Source organism: Herpailurus yagouaroundi, unplaced genomic scaffold, assembly GCF_014898765.1.
Source record: "Herpailurus yagouaroundi ecotype Mexico unplaced genomic scaffold, PumYag 187, whole genome shotgun sequence".
NCBI lineage: Eukaryota > Metazoa > Chordata > Mammalia > Carnivora > Felidae > Herpailurus > Herpailurus yagouaroundi.
The window spans coordinates 23956541-23977463 of record NW_024412418.1 but is presented as its reverse complement, the minus strand read 5'-3'; the positions used below and the strand labels follow the sequence as shown (position 1 = coordinate 23977463).

At 42.4% G+C, this 20923-nt stretch overlaps 1 protein-coding gene across 1 annotated transcript in view; it reads right to left on the bottom strand.

Moving 5' to 3' along the window:
• LGR4 (leucine rich repeat containing G protein-coupled receptor 4) overlaps positions 1–20548 on the bottom strand; it is a 103902-nt gene extending 83354 nt beyond the window's left edge. Inside the window, exon 1 of the mRNA XM_040495574.1 lies at positions 19837–20548. Coding sequence (XP_040351508.1) covers positions 19837–20021 — 185 coding nt within the window. The 5' untranslated portion in view covers positions 20022–20548. The remainder of the gene's footprint in view (positions 1–19836) is intronic.
• Positions 20549–20923: the final 375 nt, after the last annotated feature.

Below are 20923 nucleotides of genomic sequence, written 5' to 3'. Positions count from 1 at the left end.
TTCTTCTTTTTCCATGGAAGTACACAAACGGAGGGTGGAAATCTCACCTAGGTGACAATATCTAATGATCATAAGTTAACTAAGTGGTAACAACAAATCAATCTATGTCAAGAGCCAATATTCATTCAAGAGAAAGTAGTATCCATCCTCTGAACACTGTCCAGATATTTACTGGCTGTCTGTAAAATACTCAATGCCTACTTAAATATACTGAATCTTTAAAACAACTCTGAGAGTTTAAGAAGGATAATTGAATTTATTATTGTATCAGAATAAAGTTTAACAGAAATCTATTTCAGTCATTGCGTGAAATTTTGAAAATACTGTTTATGAGCAAAATTCTGTTACTTGAGATAGTACTTACAGAAATCAAATCAAATAGCAAATGTCTGGATTATGCTGAGTAGTTTAAACTCTAAAAAATAGGGAACACATTACAGAAGGGTTTCAATTGTTTCTGCTGTGCCTTCTGACCAATTCTTCAATAATTGCAACTGTTTTATGACCTACCTCTCTCTTTAGTAAGTATTCCTTTGATTTAGTTCTTATGTTAACAAAATGAGATGCTTCTCCTAAAAATTGGTCATTTAAGGCAAAAATGTCTTTAAAGCATAGCAGCTAAAAGGTGGAATCTGGCTACATAAGACACCTCCTATAAAAACACTTTAAGTTTACTTATTTTGAGAGACAGACAGCACGAGTGGGGGGAGGGGCAGAGAGATTCTCCTCGGAAAGAGAATCCCAAGCAGGCTCCAGGCTGCCAGCACAGAACCTGATGCGGGGCTCAAACCCACAAAGCCAGGAGATCATGACCTGAACCAAAACCAAGAGTCAGACACTTAGCTGACTGAGCCACCCAGGTGCCCCAAACATTTTTATTAGTGTGATGAATGTGATATTATTCTACTGCCTAATGAAGTAAGCTGTAGCTCCAACAGACTGGCATGTAAGTATTTTTATTGTAGAATATCCAATTACCCTATGATGCCATTGTTATTCTAGACCTTCTCTGAGAAAAACAGAGCAGTTAATATTGTTTAAGGACATGGGAAGGGATAGAATTTTGAAGCTGGGTGACAGGGGCCTTAGGAATAAAGCGCTGAAACTATGCTGTCCCCCCTCCCCCCAAAAACTAATGTTAACTATGCCTTATAAATTGCCTATAGAGACACGGGAATATTACTGTACTCGAAACAAAGCCCTGTGTAGAATTAATACTTTCAACTCCTCCTGGCAGAATATTTTCAATTCCTTGCAGAAAACAGACACTTTCAATTCCACAAACCTCCATTTGGAAAATGAAACAGGACTTCCCGTGATGTTGCCATGAAATAAAAAATACTCTCACGGAAAATTTTTCTCTCATCTCCATCCCTTGCTTTAGGGTTCTAGATGCAACTATGCCTATATTAAAAGCTAACTGAAATAAAACAAAGACATCTCTTTGCCAAACCTGGCAAATTTCATCAATTTCAATTTCATCCAGCAAGTCTGATCCTCATGTTGACAGGGACACCTTCTCCAGTGACCTCTTCTACACTATAACCATCACTGCATGTGACTGCCTTACAAAAACACTTCTTTAAAACACTAAAGTTGGGGGAGAGGGGGTTGGTTTTTTTTGTCTTTTTTTAGGAACCTAATGTTATTTCCGAAGTTGGCATAAGTGTTCAGTTAAAATAAGGAAATGTTAAACTGAGAAAGAGAGGCCACAAGAGAACTCTTCAGTACTGTTCAGTCATGAACTTTTCTTCCTGTAACTTTCAGATACACGCATCACCTCACTGTTCTAATGAAGAGCATCCACCAGTCACACAGCCCGAGAACTGAGGCCTCAGTCCCTATGTCAAAGGTATAAATTATGGCCCAGACACAGCTCCAGGCACTGCTGAGCTTGGAAATGCTTTCTGAACAACCATGTTGTTCCAAACAAACTAAATGCTTAAGAGGCTAAAGGACAGTGGAGGCAATTATTGGAAGGAAATTTCTCACTAGGCCAGAAAGGAATAATTAAGTCTTAGCACGCTAAATCACATCACTGGGGTTAACAATGAAGTAATCAAGTGTAAATGGTGACAAAGCCCATCTATAGGACTCATGAAAGGAAATTAAGGTTGTGGGTAATCTAGACTATTGTTGCTTAAATACCACAAAAATTAGTCCCTAAAACTTCATTCATTTACCCTCTCTTTACACAAATGTGTGTGCTTTTTGTGGGAGGCAAGAAATTGGTTAATCCAGCAATTAAGGCAAATATACTGAATCATCAGAAGTAAAACACCACTCAGCTACTAATTCACAGGCAGAGATCCAACATCATCCCCAAGCTACTTAGATTATACCAAGTGCTCAGAAACAAAATGCCTCCATAATAGAAGAGGCATAGGGGTTCTATTCAAATACATGGTTAAAATCATTTAAATGATAAATCCAGTGCATACTTTATATCTTACACTTTTCTAGGCTGCAGGACATAGAAGAGAGTTCACACACACACACACACACACACACACACACACACACACACACACACAGGTGGAGGGGACTTGAGGAAGGAAGCGGGGGAGAAAGATGGAGAACACAAGCATGATCTCCCAACAACTGCTTAAAAGCAATTAAAACCGGTTATGTTCTAAGGGAGCAAAATAATGTTGACCTGAAAAGTTAAAAAGTCTAGATTCAGACTTTGGCTCTGCAATCTGTTTATCATCTCACTTCAGAGACTCAGTTTCCCCATCTTATTTTTTAAATTATTTTTTAAAACTTTTTTTAAGTTTATTTACTTTGAGACAGAAAGAGAGAGCGCAAGAGAGTGAGCACATGAGCAGGGGACAGGCAGAGAAAGAGGGAAAGAATCCCAAGCAGCCTCCACACTGCCAGCATGGAGCCCAATGCAGGGGCTTCAACCCACAAACCATGAGATCATGACCTGAGCCCAAATCAAGAGTCAGACGCTTAACCTATTAACCGGCTGAGCTACCCAGGAGCCCCTCCCCATCTTATTTAAGGAGTGAGGCCAAGACAAAGATTTCTCAAGACCTTAAACTGATTTAGTGTATCTGTTGTTTTTAAACAACTTAGGACTCACCAAAATTTGCAAAAATAGTAGAGTTCCTATGCATTCTTGACCCAGTTTTTCCTAACAGCAACATCTCACATAACCATAATACATTAGCTAAACCAGGATATTCACTTTTGGTGCACTATTAACTATAGACCTTACTGAGATTTCACTACTTTTTACATGCACTCATGTTTTAACCACATGCACAGATTCATGCAGTCACCACTAAAATCATAAGAAACTGCTCCATCACCACAAAAAACAAACAACAACAACAACAACAACAAAAACACGGGCACATTACTCTACCTGAAATGAAGCCCTGGGTGGAATTAATACATCCAATTCCTCCTGGCAGAGTATTTTCAATTCCTCGAAGAAAAGACACCTTCAATTCCACAAACTTCTACTTGGAAAATGAAACGGAAGTTCCCATAGTGTGTTGCCATGAAATAATAATAATCAAAAAAATACTCTCAAGGAAAGTTTTGTTCTCCCCTCCATTCCTTGCTAGATCAACTACACCTATATGTAAAATGAAGCAAAATAAAATGAAGACATCCCCTTGCCACTACTACTCCACCACTCCCTCCTGCTACCCATCCAAAGTCACACTGCTGTCCTCCCACCTATTTAACCCTACCAGCCACTGACCTGTTCCCCATTTCTATAATTTCGTCATTTCTAGAGTGTTTTAAATGGAATCGTACGGGATATGGAACCTACTGAAATTGGCTTTTTCACTAAGTATAATACCCATGTCATCTATCCATGTTGTTTCATGTATCAATAATTTGATATTTTATTGCTGTGTACTATTCCACTGCATTGACATACCAGGTTATTATGGAATGTTGATTATATTCTTTTTATGTTTTAATTATCACTATGGGGTAAGGAGAAACTTTATATATACATATATATTTTAATGTTTATTTTTGAGAGAGAGAGAGAGAGAGAGAGAGGGAGGGAGGAAGCTGGGGAGGGGCAGAGAGAGAGGGGCAGGGGAGACACAGAATCCGAAGCAGGCTCCAGGTTCTGAGCTGTCAGCACAGAGCCCAACGTGGGGCTCAAACTCCCAAACCGTGAGATCATGACCTGAGCCGAAGCTGGACACTTAACCAAATGAGCCACCCAGGTGCCCCAGGAGCAACTTTTTAAATCTTGTTTTACCATTGATTAAGATGGTTCATATTCCAATAGGTACTATTTTAATCAGTAATTATCTTAATCACCCCGTTCAAACCTTCTCTGACTACACTGTTTAGTGAGACCCCTTCACCCTGCTTTCTTTTTCTTCACAGTTCCTATTACCTGACCTCATGTTTATTATATATTTTTTTAAACTTTTAATGTTTATTTTTGAGAGACAGAGAAACAGAGACAGAGAGAGAGGGTGTGAGTAGGGGAGGGGAAGGGAGATACAGAATCCGAAGCAGGCCCCAGGCTCTGAGCTGTCTGCCCAGAACCCAACATGGGGTTTGAACTCAAGAACCAAGAGATCATGACCTGAGGCGAAGTCAGATGCTTAACCATCTGAGCTACACAGGTGCCCCTTACTGTATTTATACTGTCTGCCACCACCCCTACCTTATCCCAGGCCAGGTAAATTACGTGAGGGCGGGGATGCTTTCTGATAACTCTGTCTCCAGCACCAACAACAGTTCCTAACACATAAAGCACTTAATAAATGCTAACTTAATTTTTTAAGTATTGACTTATTGCCTCGATAATTATTACTTTAAAGTTGAAAGACTATGGGGCGCCTGGGTGGCGCAGTCGGTTAAGCGTCCGACTTCAGCCAGGTCACGATCTCGCGGTCCGGGAGTTCGAGCCCCGCGTCAGGCTCTGGGCTGATGGCTCAGAGCCTGGAGCCTGTTTCCGATTCTGTGTCTCCCTCTCTCTCTGCCCCTCCCCCGTTCATGCTCTGTCTCTCTCTGTCCCAAAAATAAATAAACGTTGAAAAAAAAAATTAAAAAAAATAAAAATAAAGTTGAAAGACTACAGATTCTAGGCACCTGGGTGGCTCAGTCAGTTGAGCGTGTGACTTTGGCTCAGGTCATGCTCTCGCGGAGTTGTGAATTTCAGCCCCACATCAGGCTCAGGGCTGTCAGAGCAAGAGTCCACTTTGGATCCTCTGTCCCCCTCTCTCTCTGCCTCCCCCTGCACTTGCACTCTCTCAAAAATAAATAAACATAAAAAAAAAAAAGACTACTGATTCCATGAACCATTATACAAATACAGTATTAGTAGCTCTCAAAAAATCCTTTTGAACTTTGTGTGAAAGCTTTTTATTCACCTCCACAAAACATCTACAATTTCAACAAAGTACTGGGCCCATGAAAGATTGAACAAAACACAGGAAAAAGCACAGATAATCTTAGCATCTGACAAGCTTAAGTTGCATCTGACAAGCAACTTAAGTCAAAAGTCTTTTTAAATGTTAAAGGTTTATATAATCAAAGAAAAGACCATCTTTTCTGATAATGTGTTTTATTCTCCTCTGTTTTGTTTTTTAATGTTTATTTTGGGGGGGGGGGGGATGCAGAGAGAGAGGGAGACACAGAATCTGAAGCAAGCTCCAGGCTCCGAGCTGTTGGCCCAGAGTCCAATGTAAGCTCGAACCCACAAACTGTGAGATCATGACCTGAGCTGAAGTCCAGCGCTTAACCGACTGAGCTACCTACCCAGGCGCCCCTCCTTTGTTTTGTTTTTAACATACTCTGGAGGGCTACCAATGGTTCTGGGCAAGTCATATGAATAAATGTAACTGGACTTCTGCCCAGTTGATGGAGAATTTAAACCAGATCAACTGTTTTGTACCAGTCTTAAAAGAAGTGGGCTGAGAAGGGAGGGAAGGTCTGAAAAATGTAAGACTCTGGTGTTCCCAGTTTATGTAACTGAAAGGTTTAGCAAATAATAAGTAGATATCAGGTCTAGAAACATGTAAATGTATGTCCTTGGGAAAAATGGACTTTTGTCTCCCCCACGGAAAGAAAGTCCTAGCCTCTTTAATGAGGGGCCCATAATGCACAAAAGAGTGTTAGCACCACCGCACCAGATGACCTTTAAGATTTGGAAGGGTCCAAGTCTACAGTTTAAGAGGCCGAGGACACTTCAAGTAGAGAACAAAACAGATCTAACCTCTCTAGAACGAATTCCTCACCTATAAAATAAGCAGCTCACGACATCCACGATACGCAAGACAGATGAATGCCTACATCTAGGAGAGACAGGGAAGAATACTGTCATCTCGCCCACTCAACCAAACAACGCTGATCTGAAAAACCAAGATCTCATACCCCATTTACAAAACCTCGTTCATTACCTGTGTGACCTTCCCCACTGTGGTTTCTTCATCTCTAAAATGGAGAGAATAACAGCATCTGCTTTAGAGGGTCATTAAGAGTATTAAATAGATAACACATGTAAAGCACTTCACATAATGCCTGGCCCTCAATAACATATATTATTATTAGCATGTAAGTGAATAACAAGATGACGATGATGGTTTATCTGTAGAGAAAGACGGACCATAAAGAAGACCAAGACCACAATGTGAATTAGATGAAAAAGGAAAATGCTTCCAGGAGAAAACCTTTAGAGCCACCAAATAACCTTCCAGCATGGGGCTGGCTGTCACCCCGTTCAAAGTCAAAACTGTGGCCACAGATTCAATCATGAACAGCTCTGCTGCTAAAGAAAAGAGCACACAGATCCAAATAGGAGTCCATCGAGTCTGTAAAATATTAACAGCTTAATAAACATCAGCTCACACAATCAACAAACACAGTGTTCGAGTCAACTAAAGAGTACCAACTAAATTAATACCAAGTTGGCTAAATGAAATGCCTTGGGGGGAAAAAGGCTCATGGGTGATGCACTTTTATGCTGACTTCCCTATAAAAACATCTTCAACAGGAGAGGCAGGAAATTCCAGTGAGTGAAAGGGAGCAGCTATATGGAAACCATCATAGTGCACACTTCGCTTTTTCATTTACTTCATCGTTTTGGTTCAAAGAGGCACATTCAGAAATTTGCTCTGTAAGAAGCAGTAAAATCAGTATGTTAATGGATCCTCATATAACATCTAAGTGAATTCCACAAAAGAAAGAAAAAGCAAGCCAAAATGCACACAACTGATACTTTGCTGACACAGAAAAACTCTATTAACATAGAAAATGATGTGAAAGCTTTCAAACAAAATACAAAACGTAAAGAGACTGACATACTTTTCAAAAAATTCTGCTGTGAATAAAAGATTACTTAATTTTACACAGTAAGTAGATTGTTTAATGTAAATTACTCCTAAATCAACTCACAGACTCTGATCGTGTGCACATACACGTAGATGTCTGTGTGCTTCTGCTGGATACTTTATGTTCGGTTCTGATCTTTTCTCCCCCTGTAAAAACCTGCAGCTTCTCACCATTTTGTTTCTGATTGTACCTTCTCCTCTTCTAATAAACTATCGACTATCCAAGTAAACTACAGGAGGTACAAACAGAGAACACCTGAGCTTCACAAACTACCACCCGCTACCTGTGGGACGTTTGGGCAAGTTACTGAACTCTTTCAGGTCTCCAGATACACAGCTATGAAATGTGAACCATGTCAGGGACCTAGGATGATTACTGTGGAAATTATAGTTAACACGTGTAACATGTCTGATACACAAGTAGGCCCAGCAATTCCTCACCAAATTTCCATTTTTTTGAATCAGAGTTTCCAGACATGGACACGCTAAAAATTCAAAATTTTGTCCCTGTAAGCAAAATGCTCCATATTGGGAGCATTTCTCCACAAGTCCTTGGAGGTATCAGAGTAACTGTCAGATGCCAAAAAGGGGGCTAAGAATTCTCTTTTGGGGTGCCTGGCTGGCTAAGTTGGCAGAGTGTGGCACTCTTGATCTCAGGGTTATGAGTTCAAGCCCCACGTTGGGCATAGAGCTTACTGAAAATAATAATAATAATAACAATAATTACACTCCTTTAAAAAGTATAGCCATTTAAACAAAATCCGTTTTTAACAGCTTTTGCTATTACTAATATATACCATGCTAATAATATATTGAGGCTATAAGTAGTTAGTAATATCAAACCTCACTATAGCTCTAAGACATTAAAACCCAGACCAACATTTTATTTACACTTTCCACATGACACAGGATCTCACTCCTAGGTGTTTACAAAAGTGAAATGAAAACCTACATTCATACAAAACCTCTGTGTGAATATTATATTGGCTTTATTTATAACTGCCAAAAACTGAAAGGAAGGCAAGTATTCCTCAACTGGGAAATGGACAAATCAATTGTAGCACATCCACATTATGGACTGCTCCTCAACAATAAGAAGGAATATTACAGAATAACGTGTAACAATATGGTAGAATCTCAAAAGCATTATGGCAAGTAAAAGAAGCCAGGCACACGACTACATTCTGTTTCACTCAATTTCTAGGACATTCTGGTAAATGAAAAAAAAACAGAAGAGAACCAAGGTAGAAAACAGTTCACCAGCTGCCAAGGACTAGGGGTGGGGACAAGGGAGGACTACAAAGGGCATGGGTGGAGGCAAAGAGATAGAAATGTTCTAGATCTGGACAGTGGTAGTAGTCACATTACTGGATGCACTTCAACACTGGCAATGCTATACACTAAAAAAGGGTGCATTTTAGAATTGAGGGATTTGAGGGGAGTTTCCTTATGAATTCAAAGCTATGAAAGTTAAGCAGTCGAAGAAAGAAGATGGAACACCCAAGATTAAACTAGTTATTTTAGGATAAAAATGTGAAGGCACTAAAAGAAAGTGGAGGACCTCAAATAGGCTCATTTGTGAAGAACCATAAAATCTAAGCTTTCAAAAAAGTAACCTATCAAGAGCCAACAAATTTAAAAGAAATCTATGATACTCAAGAACTAAAAAGGGAATTATACTTATGAGAAAATGTGAGAGGCAATAATTCCTCTCAGCACACTGTTTTACAGCAATGTTTAGTGATGACACCAAGAACCATCAGAAATAGCTTCTAGATAAGATGTATACATACGTTACAGGAAAAAAAAATGTATACATACATTTAAATATTTGGCTATATCTGGGATAATACAGGAGCTCATTTCCTTTTCCATAAATCAACTCCTGTCAAAACCAGCCCACATGTCTGGGAGACAATAAAACTAGAATTTCAGGCTGGGGTAACTTCATTGGAAAGGACCCTGATGAAATGTATGTCTTTATCTCCTTCACCAAAGTCATGAATCTTCTCATCCTGGGATGTCATAGAGTTTTGTTTTTGTATTTTCCCCTTCTGGAATGCCACCTCAGCCAAGGTTGTGCCAAGGGCAAATTCTTTTAACACCGAAGACCTGAAAAAGGCAACTGATTTACCCCTCTTCTTCACATTCTTGGCCCTCTCCTGCCCCCCCCCCCACGCTTCCACCCCCCAGATAAGCCTCCACATTGTAGATTCAGATGCCACAAAGCAAAGTTGCTAATGCTAGCTGAACTGAAACACAGTCCCCAAGTAGAAGGCTGGTACTTTGCAAGAGAAACCTATAAAGGTCAATACAGCAGTACTTAGCTAGTAGACAATGACCAATTGACCTTGAACTGACAAGAAGATAAACATAGAGGCAGACAGTCCTCAAGGCATGTTCTATTGGGAATCAAGCATCCTCATTCCCAATGTGTGTATCCATTAAACCCACCACGTATCAAACCTGGGAGAACAGCATCCAAATGTCCTGCATGCCCACACACACATATACACGCACACACACACGCGCACGAACACACACACACACACACACACACACACACACACACTCATTTACACAAGTTTCCTTTGGTGAAATATACGATTAAGTCGGAAACCCACCATGCAATCAGGTCATACAAACTTAATTCAAACTGATAGTAGAAACTGATTTATCCAAAACACAAGATTCCTTTTCCACAGAATGTAGCAGGGCTTTGGAAAACACATCTGATTGCTAGCAGCACAGCCTGTGGTTAGCACACAAACTTGCCAACCTACCATGAAGTACGAAGCCTTCTGCTGCATGCCCTCACAGCCCCAGACTGTTTGCAAAGGCCAGGAATGAAATATTCCATATGTTTTCTTTGTCAGTGACATGGCTATTGAAAGCAAAGCCACGGTAGTCTCCCTGCTGAGGGACTGGGTCAAGCTATTCATGTGTAACCAGGCAGATGTCAAGATGGTAATGGGAAAAACATCCCAAACATTTTTTTTTTTTTTTTTAAAGAAAGAGATCCCGAGTAGAAAACGCACAACTGTATTTGGAACACTCAGCCAATCTAAATAGGTTGTGAGCACCGCTGCGTATGTTAGCTTCTGCTCTGGCTTTATCATTCATTTTCAGATCAGGTCTGAATCAAAACCTAGAAAAGTTTTTAAAGTTTCTGAGAATGATTTAACTGCTTAACAAGAATGCCATCTAACTTTTTAGAAATGCAAAAGATCTTAAAGAATGGATACGGGCTCTAAAATTACTTTTAAGATAATAAGCTTCTCTTTATCTACAAAACTCGAGCATTAATCTCAAATGTAAAAAGGAACATACAAGTATCCAAATAACCAATAAAATGCCATTTTCAAAGTACTTAAAAAGTTCTCTCATCATCTGAATGTTTCTAGAAAGAACATGATATGAAGAAAAAAGAATGCAGTAAAAGTGTCAATCCTGAGTAAATCTCATCTATCCCCAACATGGAAAATGATCTGAGAAACTACAGAAGGCATGCTTTGGCATGAGGCTTCCTAAAGAGTTAGGCATGGTTTAATGAAAATCCTGTGTTCCAAAGTCTGGAAGTAGAAAATTTGAATCTAAAGATCACACTGACACTGCCTAAGGTTACATGCCTATTGGCTGTGAGGAGAAAAAAAACTGTGTTCCCTGTTAGGACAGCACCTTTCTACTGGACCAGTGCTGTTGGAATCACAGACCCAGGGGAGCCAACACGATTCTCCCCCCCCCCCCCCACAAGCTCTCTCCTCAGGAGAAACTGTAACTCCTTCCCTCACCCCAGAAATGAGGCTTTCTTGTTAGAAAGGCAGTAGCACCACCTAAGAGAGATCTTGACAAAAAAGTATACACTACTTTCTCTCCAAGATCTTTAGTTTTTTGAATGAAAACGATCAGCCAGATAAGTAGACATTTTTTCCATCAGCACAATAGCTCACTTATGAAGTCTACAACAGCCTGTGGACCTGGTATACATTCAAAGAACAAGAGAAATAGGATTCACACACACATGCAATGGCTTAGTCACTCCCAAAAGAAAGGACAACAAATCGGGTCCTCGCCGTCACTCAAACAGGTCATGCTGAAGTTTCCTACATGTCACCCTCGAAGATAAAGTGAAGTTACCTCTTTTTGCAGATGGAAAAGCCAATTCAAAGTGGCTACATGACATGCCCACACTGATTTGGGAACTCGAGGTCATGATTCCTTGTGCCATACTCTCAAAAACAAAGTCATTTTTGAAGGCCTGTTCATAAAGATAGACCTATAAAAAGAAGACTCTGGAATAGTGACATAAAGAGCTGGATTAGTGACCATGGACTTAAAATGACCTTGGAAAGAACAGAAGGCCAACAAGAAAAGTTTCTTTCTTACAAAGATAGGAAAATACTAAGATTTAAAAAAAGAAAAAAAAAAAGAATGAAATGAAAAAAATTTTAAAAAGTAAATAATTAAATAAAAATTGAATAAACTAATCAAATGAACTACCAGAAGTAGCAGAGAAAGGATGAAAACTGATTATTATAAACTGCTAAATATCAGTAAACCCATAATGTGTATTTTTTTAAAACATGATACGAAAATATTTGAAGTGTATTAAATTCACTTAAAATCTCCTAATTAATTCTGATCATATTGTATACACATTCTGTCTGTGCTTCAATTTATGTGAGATAAGGAAAGTCTGAAGAGAACTAAAGGGCAGTTATCACTTTGGAATATGCCAAGACTAGGTGGATCTAGTGCCTAAAACAGAAGAGTGTTTGGAAAGTCTTCTAGAACAGTAAGAACCCTAAAGGTTAGTTGACGTTTTTTCTCACCCCCCCAACTCCAAAGAGTCAGTAGATTTTTTTTTTTTAAACAGTAAATTCTATGCCCAAAGTAGGGCTTGAACTCACAACTCTGAGATCAAAAGTCGCATGGTCTACCGAGTGAGCCAGCCAGGCGCCCCAAGAGTCTGTAGACCTTAAAACAGAGTTCCTAAGGTGTAAATCATTCAAGAGCTGGTGCTCTCCTTCTCTGGAGAATTCTCCCACAGGAAAGCAGCTGATATGGTTTCCACCACACAGGAAGGGGGACAACATAAAACAGAGTGGCCACCACAGGTCTCTTCCCTCCTGGAAAAATCTCATCTGCTGAGCCCTTCTCCTATGATCCATGTAGTTTCTCCAAGAGCCTCTTAGCATTTTCCCTTAGGAAAATAGGGGAAACCCAGAATTTAATCAACAGCACCACCCAGTCTCTAGAGTTTCAGAGAAAGGACTGCCAACTTAGAAGCATGCCCCCTATACCTAAGAACCTTGACAGGAGTGAGAATGAGGACATCCACCCGTCCTCCTGGGAAAACAGTTCCAATCAAGATCTTCAGGGATGTTTTGATGTCACCCACTTGTACTAAGTTACTGTCTTCAGTTCCTACTAGAAACTGCCTGGATGAACTTCACCGCCTGAGGGGAATGGGGAAGTGAGACTCATTCCTCAGCCCTGCCTAGTATAGCTCCAAGCTGAAGGTATCATCTCCCAGCCAAATTTACATCACTCTTCTTAGGAGGGAAAATTGTCCTCAAATAAAACCTTAAAAATGTACAGGACTGTGAAGACTCTAACTCATGATTTTTCTGGATATGGGCTTCTGAAATCTGATTCAAGTATCAAAAAATATTTTGTTGTCAAGGTGCACTAAGATTTTCATTCTTTCAATGGTCAACTTTATATTTAAAACTTTGCTAAAAAAAATAAATAAATAAAAGGCTACATTCTATTGTCAAAATAGAGGAAAAGAAAAAACTAGCCTATGGGGCTTCCACAACCTTTTACTTGTCTTGATTCTGAATATGTAAAAACAAATTAAATATGAAGGGTAAAGAGTCATTAAATAACTTGAAATATATTAGATATGTTTCCTCCACAAGTTTCTCACCAGCACAGACATCAGACCAGCCTGGGATACGTGGCCCAGCCGCCTCCCAAAATATCTATGGTTTACATTTCCTTACAAGGCTATTCTTACATTGTTATGGGCCAACATGTTGCCACAGAGGGGTGGTTCGATGCCTTCCCCATAAGGTCTTTCAGTACAGTAACGCTAGGAGAACCAGAAAAATATTTTTTTTAAATTTTTTTTAACGTTTATTTATTTTTAAGAGAGACAGAGACAGAATGCAAGTGGGTTAGGGACAGAGAGAGAGGGAGACAAAGATCCGAAGCAGGCTCCAGACTCTGAGCTGTCAGCACAGAGCCGATGTGGGGCTCGAACTCATAAACCAATGGATCATGACCTGAGCTGAAGTTGGGCGCTCAATCAACTGAGCCACCCAGGCGCCCCCAGAAAAAAATATTTTTCAAAGACGTTCATTTCTTGGACATGGACTCTTAGAAGGGCATTCCTGAACCTCAATCACCTGCATCTAAAAAAAGAGACACCCAATGCCAAATCTTGCTGTCGACTCAGTGCCGAGGGTGAGTGCTTTTGACAATTAAGAGATGTAATGGTATCAAAACACGCTTTAGAGACTGAAAACAACCACTCCAAACTTTCAGAATTTTGACTTCATTACACTGGAAGGACCGTGCTAAACAGAGTGCCGGGCATCTACACTGTTTAACAACAAATACTTGTCTATGGGTGGGTAAATCCAGAGTAGACGACCACATAATTATACCTTGCCATTTAAAAGGGGGACTGGAGTACAAACTTGCTAAAGTCTTTAGAAATTGAGGTTATTAAATGTCTATGAACTATAAAATCACGATCTGTCTCTTGCTAAGCCTGATTTCTAAACTCAGTTTGGAACTCACCCAGCTTCAGACCATAGGGCTGCTACCTGGCCTACAGTGTGACCATCAAGTACTTAAACACAAAATAAATGCCTAGAAAAGCAGACAAATTAGCCATTTGGGTAAGAGTACTAACTTGCTAAATGCCCTAGCATTTTATTCTTCCCTGGCAGGACTTAAAAATAGAGGATTTTATCATCTTAGTGAAGCTCTAAAAAAAACCCTGCAGCTCACTGAACAACGTTGGGGGCAAAAAGGAAAGAGTTATCCATATTCTTTATATATGTGAAAAGCTGTTAGCATTGTCAAAAGCTTGAAGGCTGACCAAGACAGCTAAAGGCAAGCTGGATAACACCCTTCTAAAGCCAAAACCTTGAGATCGAGCTTGAAAAATTAAAAGAGCAAAGCTATCTTATCAAGAACACTCTGAGTTATATTAGTTACATTTTTCAGAGTGAAAGGCACATCTGGCAGGGTTTAACTTTTAACCCAGGTATACCAACAGACATTGTACTTTTATGGAAATTTATATCTTTTTTATAGAGAAAAAGTGAGAGACAGTCTTAGAAAAAATTCAATGAATCACTAAAGGATTCCTAGAACTTTACTTGCCTAATAGTTGACACAGGTTCAGAGAAATTCAAAGCAGTCAGAGATCTGTGCCATCATCTAATCCAAAATCCACTATTTACTGATCAGAAAAATGGGAACGAAGGGATAGGTGCAAACAGGGAGACCAGAAACCAAACTCCAAACTTGCAGGCTGTCAGTACTTTTGCTATTATAAAGATGACTAAAATAAGAATTTGAGAGATAACTGACAGAGGCCAAGAAAATGCCTAAACTTGCCTGGATCCACCTACCAGTACAAAACTTTGATCTTCCCTAAGAGATTAAGTTGTCAAATGTTACCTTACAATTCTAATGTTGAGAGCCAAGTGCCTGGACTTTAAATTCTTGATACCATAACTGTCACTAGCATTTGGTTCGGCTAGAAATCATAAAACATTAGTGGTTACTGCAAAACCTTTAGGGGCTCCCAATGAGAATTAGCGTTCAAGTCCTAGGTATTGTTCAGACCACACCCAGCACATTGTTGCCTCCAGAAGGCAGTGAGTTCCCCATTCAATGGAAATATGCCAGGAGAGTTGGGACAAATGCAGAAGCTTCCTGGGTGGGTGAGAGATTCCATGATTTAGACCATATACTTCCCTTAACAGACAGGATGCAAGAAATGTATAAAGAATAACAATCAAATTCAAGAGAAAGAAAACTCTTGGCAGTTAAGAGTTGTTTATTTTCTTGTTCTACAGGTGAAGAAACCAAGGCCCTGAGGGGTTAAGCATGTCACGAGCTCAAGGTCACTTGTGTGATTTGCGGGCAGGTCTGGAAATGGCTCTCCATATGCCCAGCAGAATGCTCTTTCTTCTCTTGTATTTAAAGAGAACCCAGTAGTTCATTAGTTTGTAAAAATAAAGGATCTATACTTAAAGATGTTCATGTGTTGGCCTCATTTAGCAGAAAGTTCAATTGTACGAGATAATAATACATCTCTAGAAAGACCCACCACACAAACTAACATTAAAATAATTCAGGTATCGAGGGATATCAAAACTCTACCATCAAGAAAGATACAAATATTTACCACTAATGACTGACCTGCCTGAGAATACAGTAGACATCGGAGGAAGCATAAGAAAATACTTTCAAGTGATACTATTAAAAGAAGAAACGTATTTGATGTAGTGAAAAAAAAAAAGCACATAGTGAAAAAAAAGCACATCTTAAGGAAGAATCTGAGATGATGCTTCCAACAGAAAAAAAAGCAACAGGTTATTTTTAAAAACACTTCAAAGCCTCTCCAGTAACCATGAATTCTGTACAGAAAGCTCGATAACCTGCCCAACGTACAGGGTACACACACTGGGAAGGTTGGAGAGATTATGACTAATTATATGGAAGTGAGGACGTTGAGTAACTTTTTGTACAGTATCCAAATTACTGAAACTGAATGATTTTATTTTCCAAGTGTTAAGCCATACCCACAGGAAACAAGCAAGGCTATTCTACCCTAGCAAAGCGCCTTAGCCAGTCATGCATTCTGCAGCAAGTCTCCATGGCAAATTTCCTAACACACACTTCTAAACACAAAGAACTCCTCCTCCAAGTGAGTGGTAATGAAGAGGCTTGAGCAACTTCACATAGAACAAAATCCTGCTGCTCCTGGGATCTTTTATGAGAGGATCATAACATTATCGACAGCTTGCCATCCTAAAATTATGTGAGAATTATAAATTAGAACTTCTGGGAGCTACAAGCAGCCTTAGATGTAATCTAGTGAATCCAATTATTTCATGTTTTCAGATGAGGAAATGGTTACTAAATAAAAAAGAAAAGAAAAGAAGGGAGAATGACTTGCCCAAGGCCACATAATATTTAGTGGCATGGTAAGGACGAACCAAGGGATCAAAGCCACGCAAACAGCCTGTGTGGTCTTAAAACTGGTCACCAGACATAATCTAGGATGTGGAAACTATGCTCTGGTTCTACGGCTTCCAGACGTCAAGGTAACCACACATAAACCAGAGGACACACATATGCAAACCCCTCCCCATCACCTCTGTGATTTCATCCCTCTATCCCCACAGTCTAGATTCTGGGAGTGTAGGTGATTCAGAGTGACCTATTACCATTAATATAGGAATAGCCTTGAATCCCTCTGATAAAATAAACTTTGGAATTTTAATACTAGTAAGGTTACTTCCCTCAAAACACCGCGGGGTGAATTGTGACAAGCCAGTGCATTGTGACACAGGATTGAGAACTGCTATTGCAAAACATAAATAATCACTACAGGTGCAGCAAATAGTGTGAACACAGGAATCCCATCAACAATACTGAGATTATGTCTGACTCTGCCCCCAGACTTGGATAAAGCAGCTTTCAGCAGGAAATAGACACTGTTGGACTGAACAAGTTTAAACGAGCCTGAAGGAGAAGACGCAGGTATCCTCTCTCTGGGGCCTCCTCAAATCTGGACAAAAGACTAAATGCTGAGAATGCTGAATTTGGCAATCTTGTGTGGGAATGATGTCTGAATCCCAAGCCCCGACTCTTCTTCCCTCAGTGTGGCGTTAAGTTCCTCTCTAATCACTGCAACATTTTTAAGTGCCTGCTGTGTACCAGGCTCTGTGGACTCCAAGCCGAGTAAAATAAAAGCTCTGCTCTTTGTCAGCCCAGGGTCTCCAACGTGGGATGCATTCATCCCCCCGGCAGAGGGGAGGATGTTACACCATTGAGCCAGGAGAAGAAAATAAAATCACTCTGATTAATCAATCTTTCTCATCTTTTTAACTTGTATCTGTGTAATTTTATGGGTGTACATGCTCCAGAAATTAGGAATAGGTAAACAAAAGTTTGGGACCATGGATCTAATCCCCTGGTGCGTGTGGCTCACTAAAGCTACAGTGGGACAACAGATCAGACATACTTGGGAAAAGACCCCAGGTGATCGCAAATCAATTGGAGTGTGCAAACCGACAGTACCTGTCCATGCTCAACATGGCCTTTGAGATTTACTTGGACTAGCTGGTTTCCCAAAATGCAAACACACTGCCCTTGAAATGCCCTATAAATGGGGTACTCACATAACATATACTTTTGAGGATGAAATGATGAGTACTGGGAATGAAATAAGGAGTTATCTGTATACTCTGGCTATAGGTCACAAGTGGAAGAGGAAAATGTTACACATTTGCTCACCACAGCAGCTCAGGAAGTGCCATGATGGTGCTAGTTTAGACGATCTAATGGGGACAGGTGCCAATGATTTTTGTTTCCCATGCCTTGAACAGTAAGTTCTGTAAAGGCTCCACGTCGAGAAGAGAGCATTTCACCACCTCCAGTGAGTTCTAAAGGAAGATGCTCTACACAGCAGTGTGCTCTCTTAAAAATGTAACATTTCTTTGTGGTTTTATGCACTAATGTAAAACAGTCCCTCTCCTTATGGGACAAGTCTACCCATCAAAACTGGGGAAATCTGCTAAACAAGGTCTTTACAACTGGTCAAAATAGTAAAAACATGGCTTTCTATGAATAGAGGGGCTTGAGAGGTTTCAGGTAAGGAATCTCTGCTGCATGAATTCCCTAAGTTTCACGAGAACAGGAAAAAAACAAAAAACAAAAAAACAAAAAACACACAAGAAAACCAGCCCTATCTCCTCTACTCAATCTTCTTTCCCTCACTGCTCCCGGGTCCCACGCAAACCTGCCGGTGTAATGTACCTGTTTGTGGGCACACCGCTCTTCACTGCAAAATTAATTTCTTTCAGTGAAAAGTTCAGCTCCACCATACTGGAGGAAAATGACTTCAAATACATAACGAACACATGACACAGGAAAAATAAAGAGGGGGAGCTGGAGGCAAAGAATGAGACAGGTTTAAGGCAACAGACTGCAATCCTCAATAAAACCCCACTGGCAGACAGCAATAAGCTGAACCCACCTGGAAACACAGCAATGCTTTGGCCTGCACAGCAAGGATGTCTTCACAGGGTCAGTTATTCCTTTAACATTGTTTATTTCTCAGAGTTCCTTTTCCTTGGTCGTAAGGTAAAAGGAAATTCCCTTCACCCAAGGACCTCTCAGAATCCCGTCCTCTCTCAAACAGCTCTTTCATGGCTCTTGATTGAATCACTCTGGCCACACAACACAAGAGCCAGTGCGCACACCAAGCCCTGCATTCAATTACCCTATTCTTTCTCTATTGGCGGTATTTGCCAATACCACCTACAACACCTATTTCAGAGTCCTCTGCTTTTCTGAAGGGAATGTCTAAAGCCTCAGGTCCCCCTTTGAGGAGGGGGGATTTTAGAAGTCAGAACCATCTGAGTGGCCTTCCCAGCCTCAGGCAGCTCAAAAGAAAGATACAAGAGAAAACTGCTGCCTTCCATTCTGGTTGGGCAGATTCTATGCTCCGGAACTTTGATTTTCTTTCAACAGCCTGTACTTCAGGTCAGCATTCCTTCTTTAAAAGGCCTAGTTGGGTGAGGAGAGTATTTTCACCAAAAGAAACCTGCAGTTTCCTCCCCCTCCTCCTGTCTTGTTTTTACCCGGTTCCCCCGCGCGCTCCGGAACCCTGGGCGTTAGTCGGTGAGTCCAGAGCGGAACTGGACCGAGGTGCCAAGTCGCTCTACCTGGATGAGGCCAAACTGGAAGGGGATTCGCCCTGTACATTGGCACAGGTGTGTCTTCTCCCCTCATGCTGGAACCCTGAAGGCTCCAGGTGTTTCCCCCACGAAGCGTGCCTAGGTCTGCAGGCTCAGGCCAAGTTCTAGGCGCCCTCAGCCTGCCCGTTGCGAAGCTGTCGCCAGCTGAGCGGGGCCCCGCGTGAGAAGGGAAGGTCTCCTGAAAAGGCTGACAGGGGCAAGCGTTTCCAGATTCCACCTTCCGGCTTGGCCCCAGATGCACTTGGGGGGGGGGGCGGTGACTGTGCCCTAAAAGTCTGGGAAAAAGAGCCACTCGCGGCTCGGACCCGGGCTGGCACAGTTTGTAAAGCCCGCCGTGCAGGAGTGGGTGCCCAGCACCCCACACACAGGTGACCCGCGCCCCAGTCCTCGGGACGCTTGTGGGTGGGTGAGGTGGGATTGACACCGGCTCCGCGGCCCCCCCCCCCCCCCCAGCAGCCGTCTGCCTCCCTCCCCGGCACCCGGACCCCGGCACTCACAGCGCTTGGGTGAAGGCGCTGAGCCCCTCGGGCACGGCCGTCAGCCCCTTCCCGGAGCAGTCCACCCGACGGTCGCCGTCGCAGCTGCAGGGCGCCGCGCAGAGAGGCGGCGCCGCGCCGCTAGGCTCGGCCGAGCCGCGCAGCCCCAGGGCGAGGAAGCAGAGTAGCCCCAGCGGGCCCGGCATTGCTGCGGCCGCCTCCTGCGCCGGCCTCTCCCGCGGCGCGGCTCTCTCGGCGCGCCTCCGCTGCCCTCCGACGCCCCCCGCCGCCCCGGGGCGGCCGGCCTGCGGGCTGGGGCGGGGGCTCTCCCCTCTCGGCGGTCGCGCGGGCTGGGCCCCTTCAACAGTCCGCGGCAGCAGCGCAGGGACGCGGCGCTCCGGAGTTTCGCCCTTCCCGCTGCTCCATGGAAGCGCAGAGGCAGCCCCGCTCGTCCGGCGGCTCAGACCAGCCGGCCCGGCCGTGCGCAGCTGCGGGGGCCGCGCTCTGCCATCGTACCCGCCGCCCCGTCCCCGGCCTCCCGCCGCAGCCGCTCTTCAAGGTTGCGGAGCGCAGCCTTCAGCCATGCCGGCCCCTCGCCCCAGCCCCCGCCCGGCTCTCGTACAAACACCCAGGCTCCTGCTCGCTCTCTCGCCGCCGCGGCTCAATCTCCTCCCGTCCTTTTCCCTTCTAGGGTTGCACGCTCGGGTTCCCAAGCCCCCAGCCGCTGGGTTATGCAAATCACTTAGGTACATGCAAAACTAACCCTTCTCCCGGAGCGCCATTGGCCCGCGGAGGTCTCGAGCTCATTATTATGCAAGGAGGGGAGCCGCCACAGGCCAAGAGTAGGACCAGAGGGGCGTGTTTATCGGGCGTGAGTGACAAGGTGGTGGTGGTGGTGGTGGTGTGGTGGTGGTGGTGGTGGTGGTGGTGGTTGTTCAAGGCAAAAATCCCTGGTTTGGCCAGATGTGCGTGGCAGGTCGTGAATGGAAGGTAGAAGGATCTGAATATGTAGACTCTGTTTTTCTCCCTCCCCCACCCGTCTTCTTCCCTCTGCAGAAACTGGATCTCCTAAATTGGACGACCTGAAAACTAGAACTTGCCTCCAGCG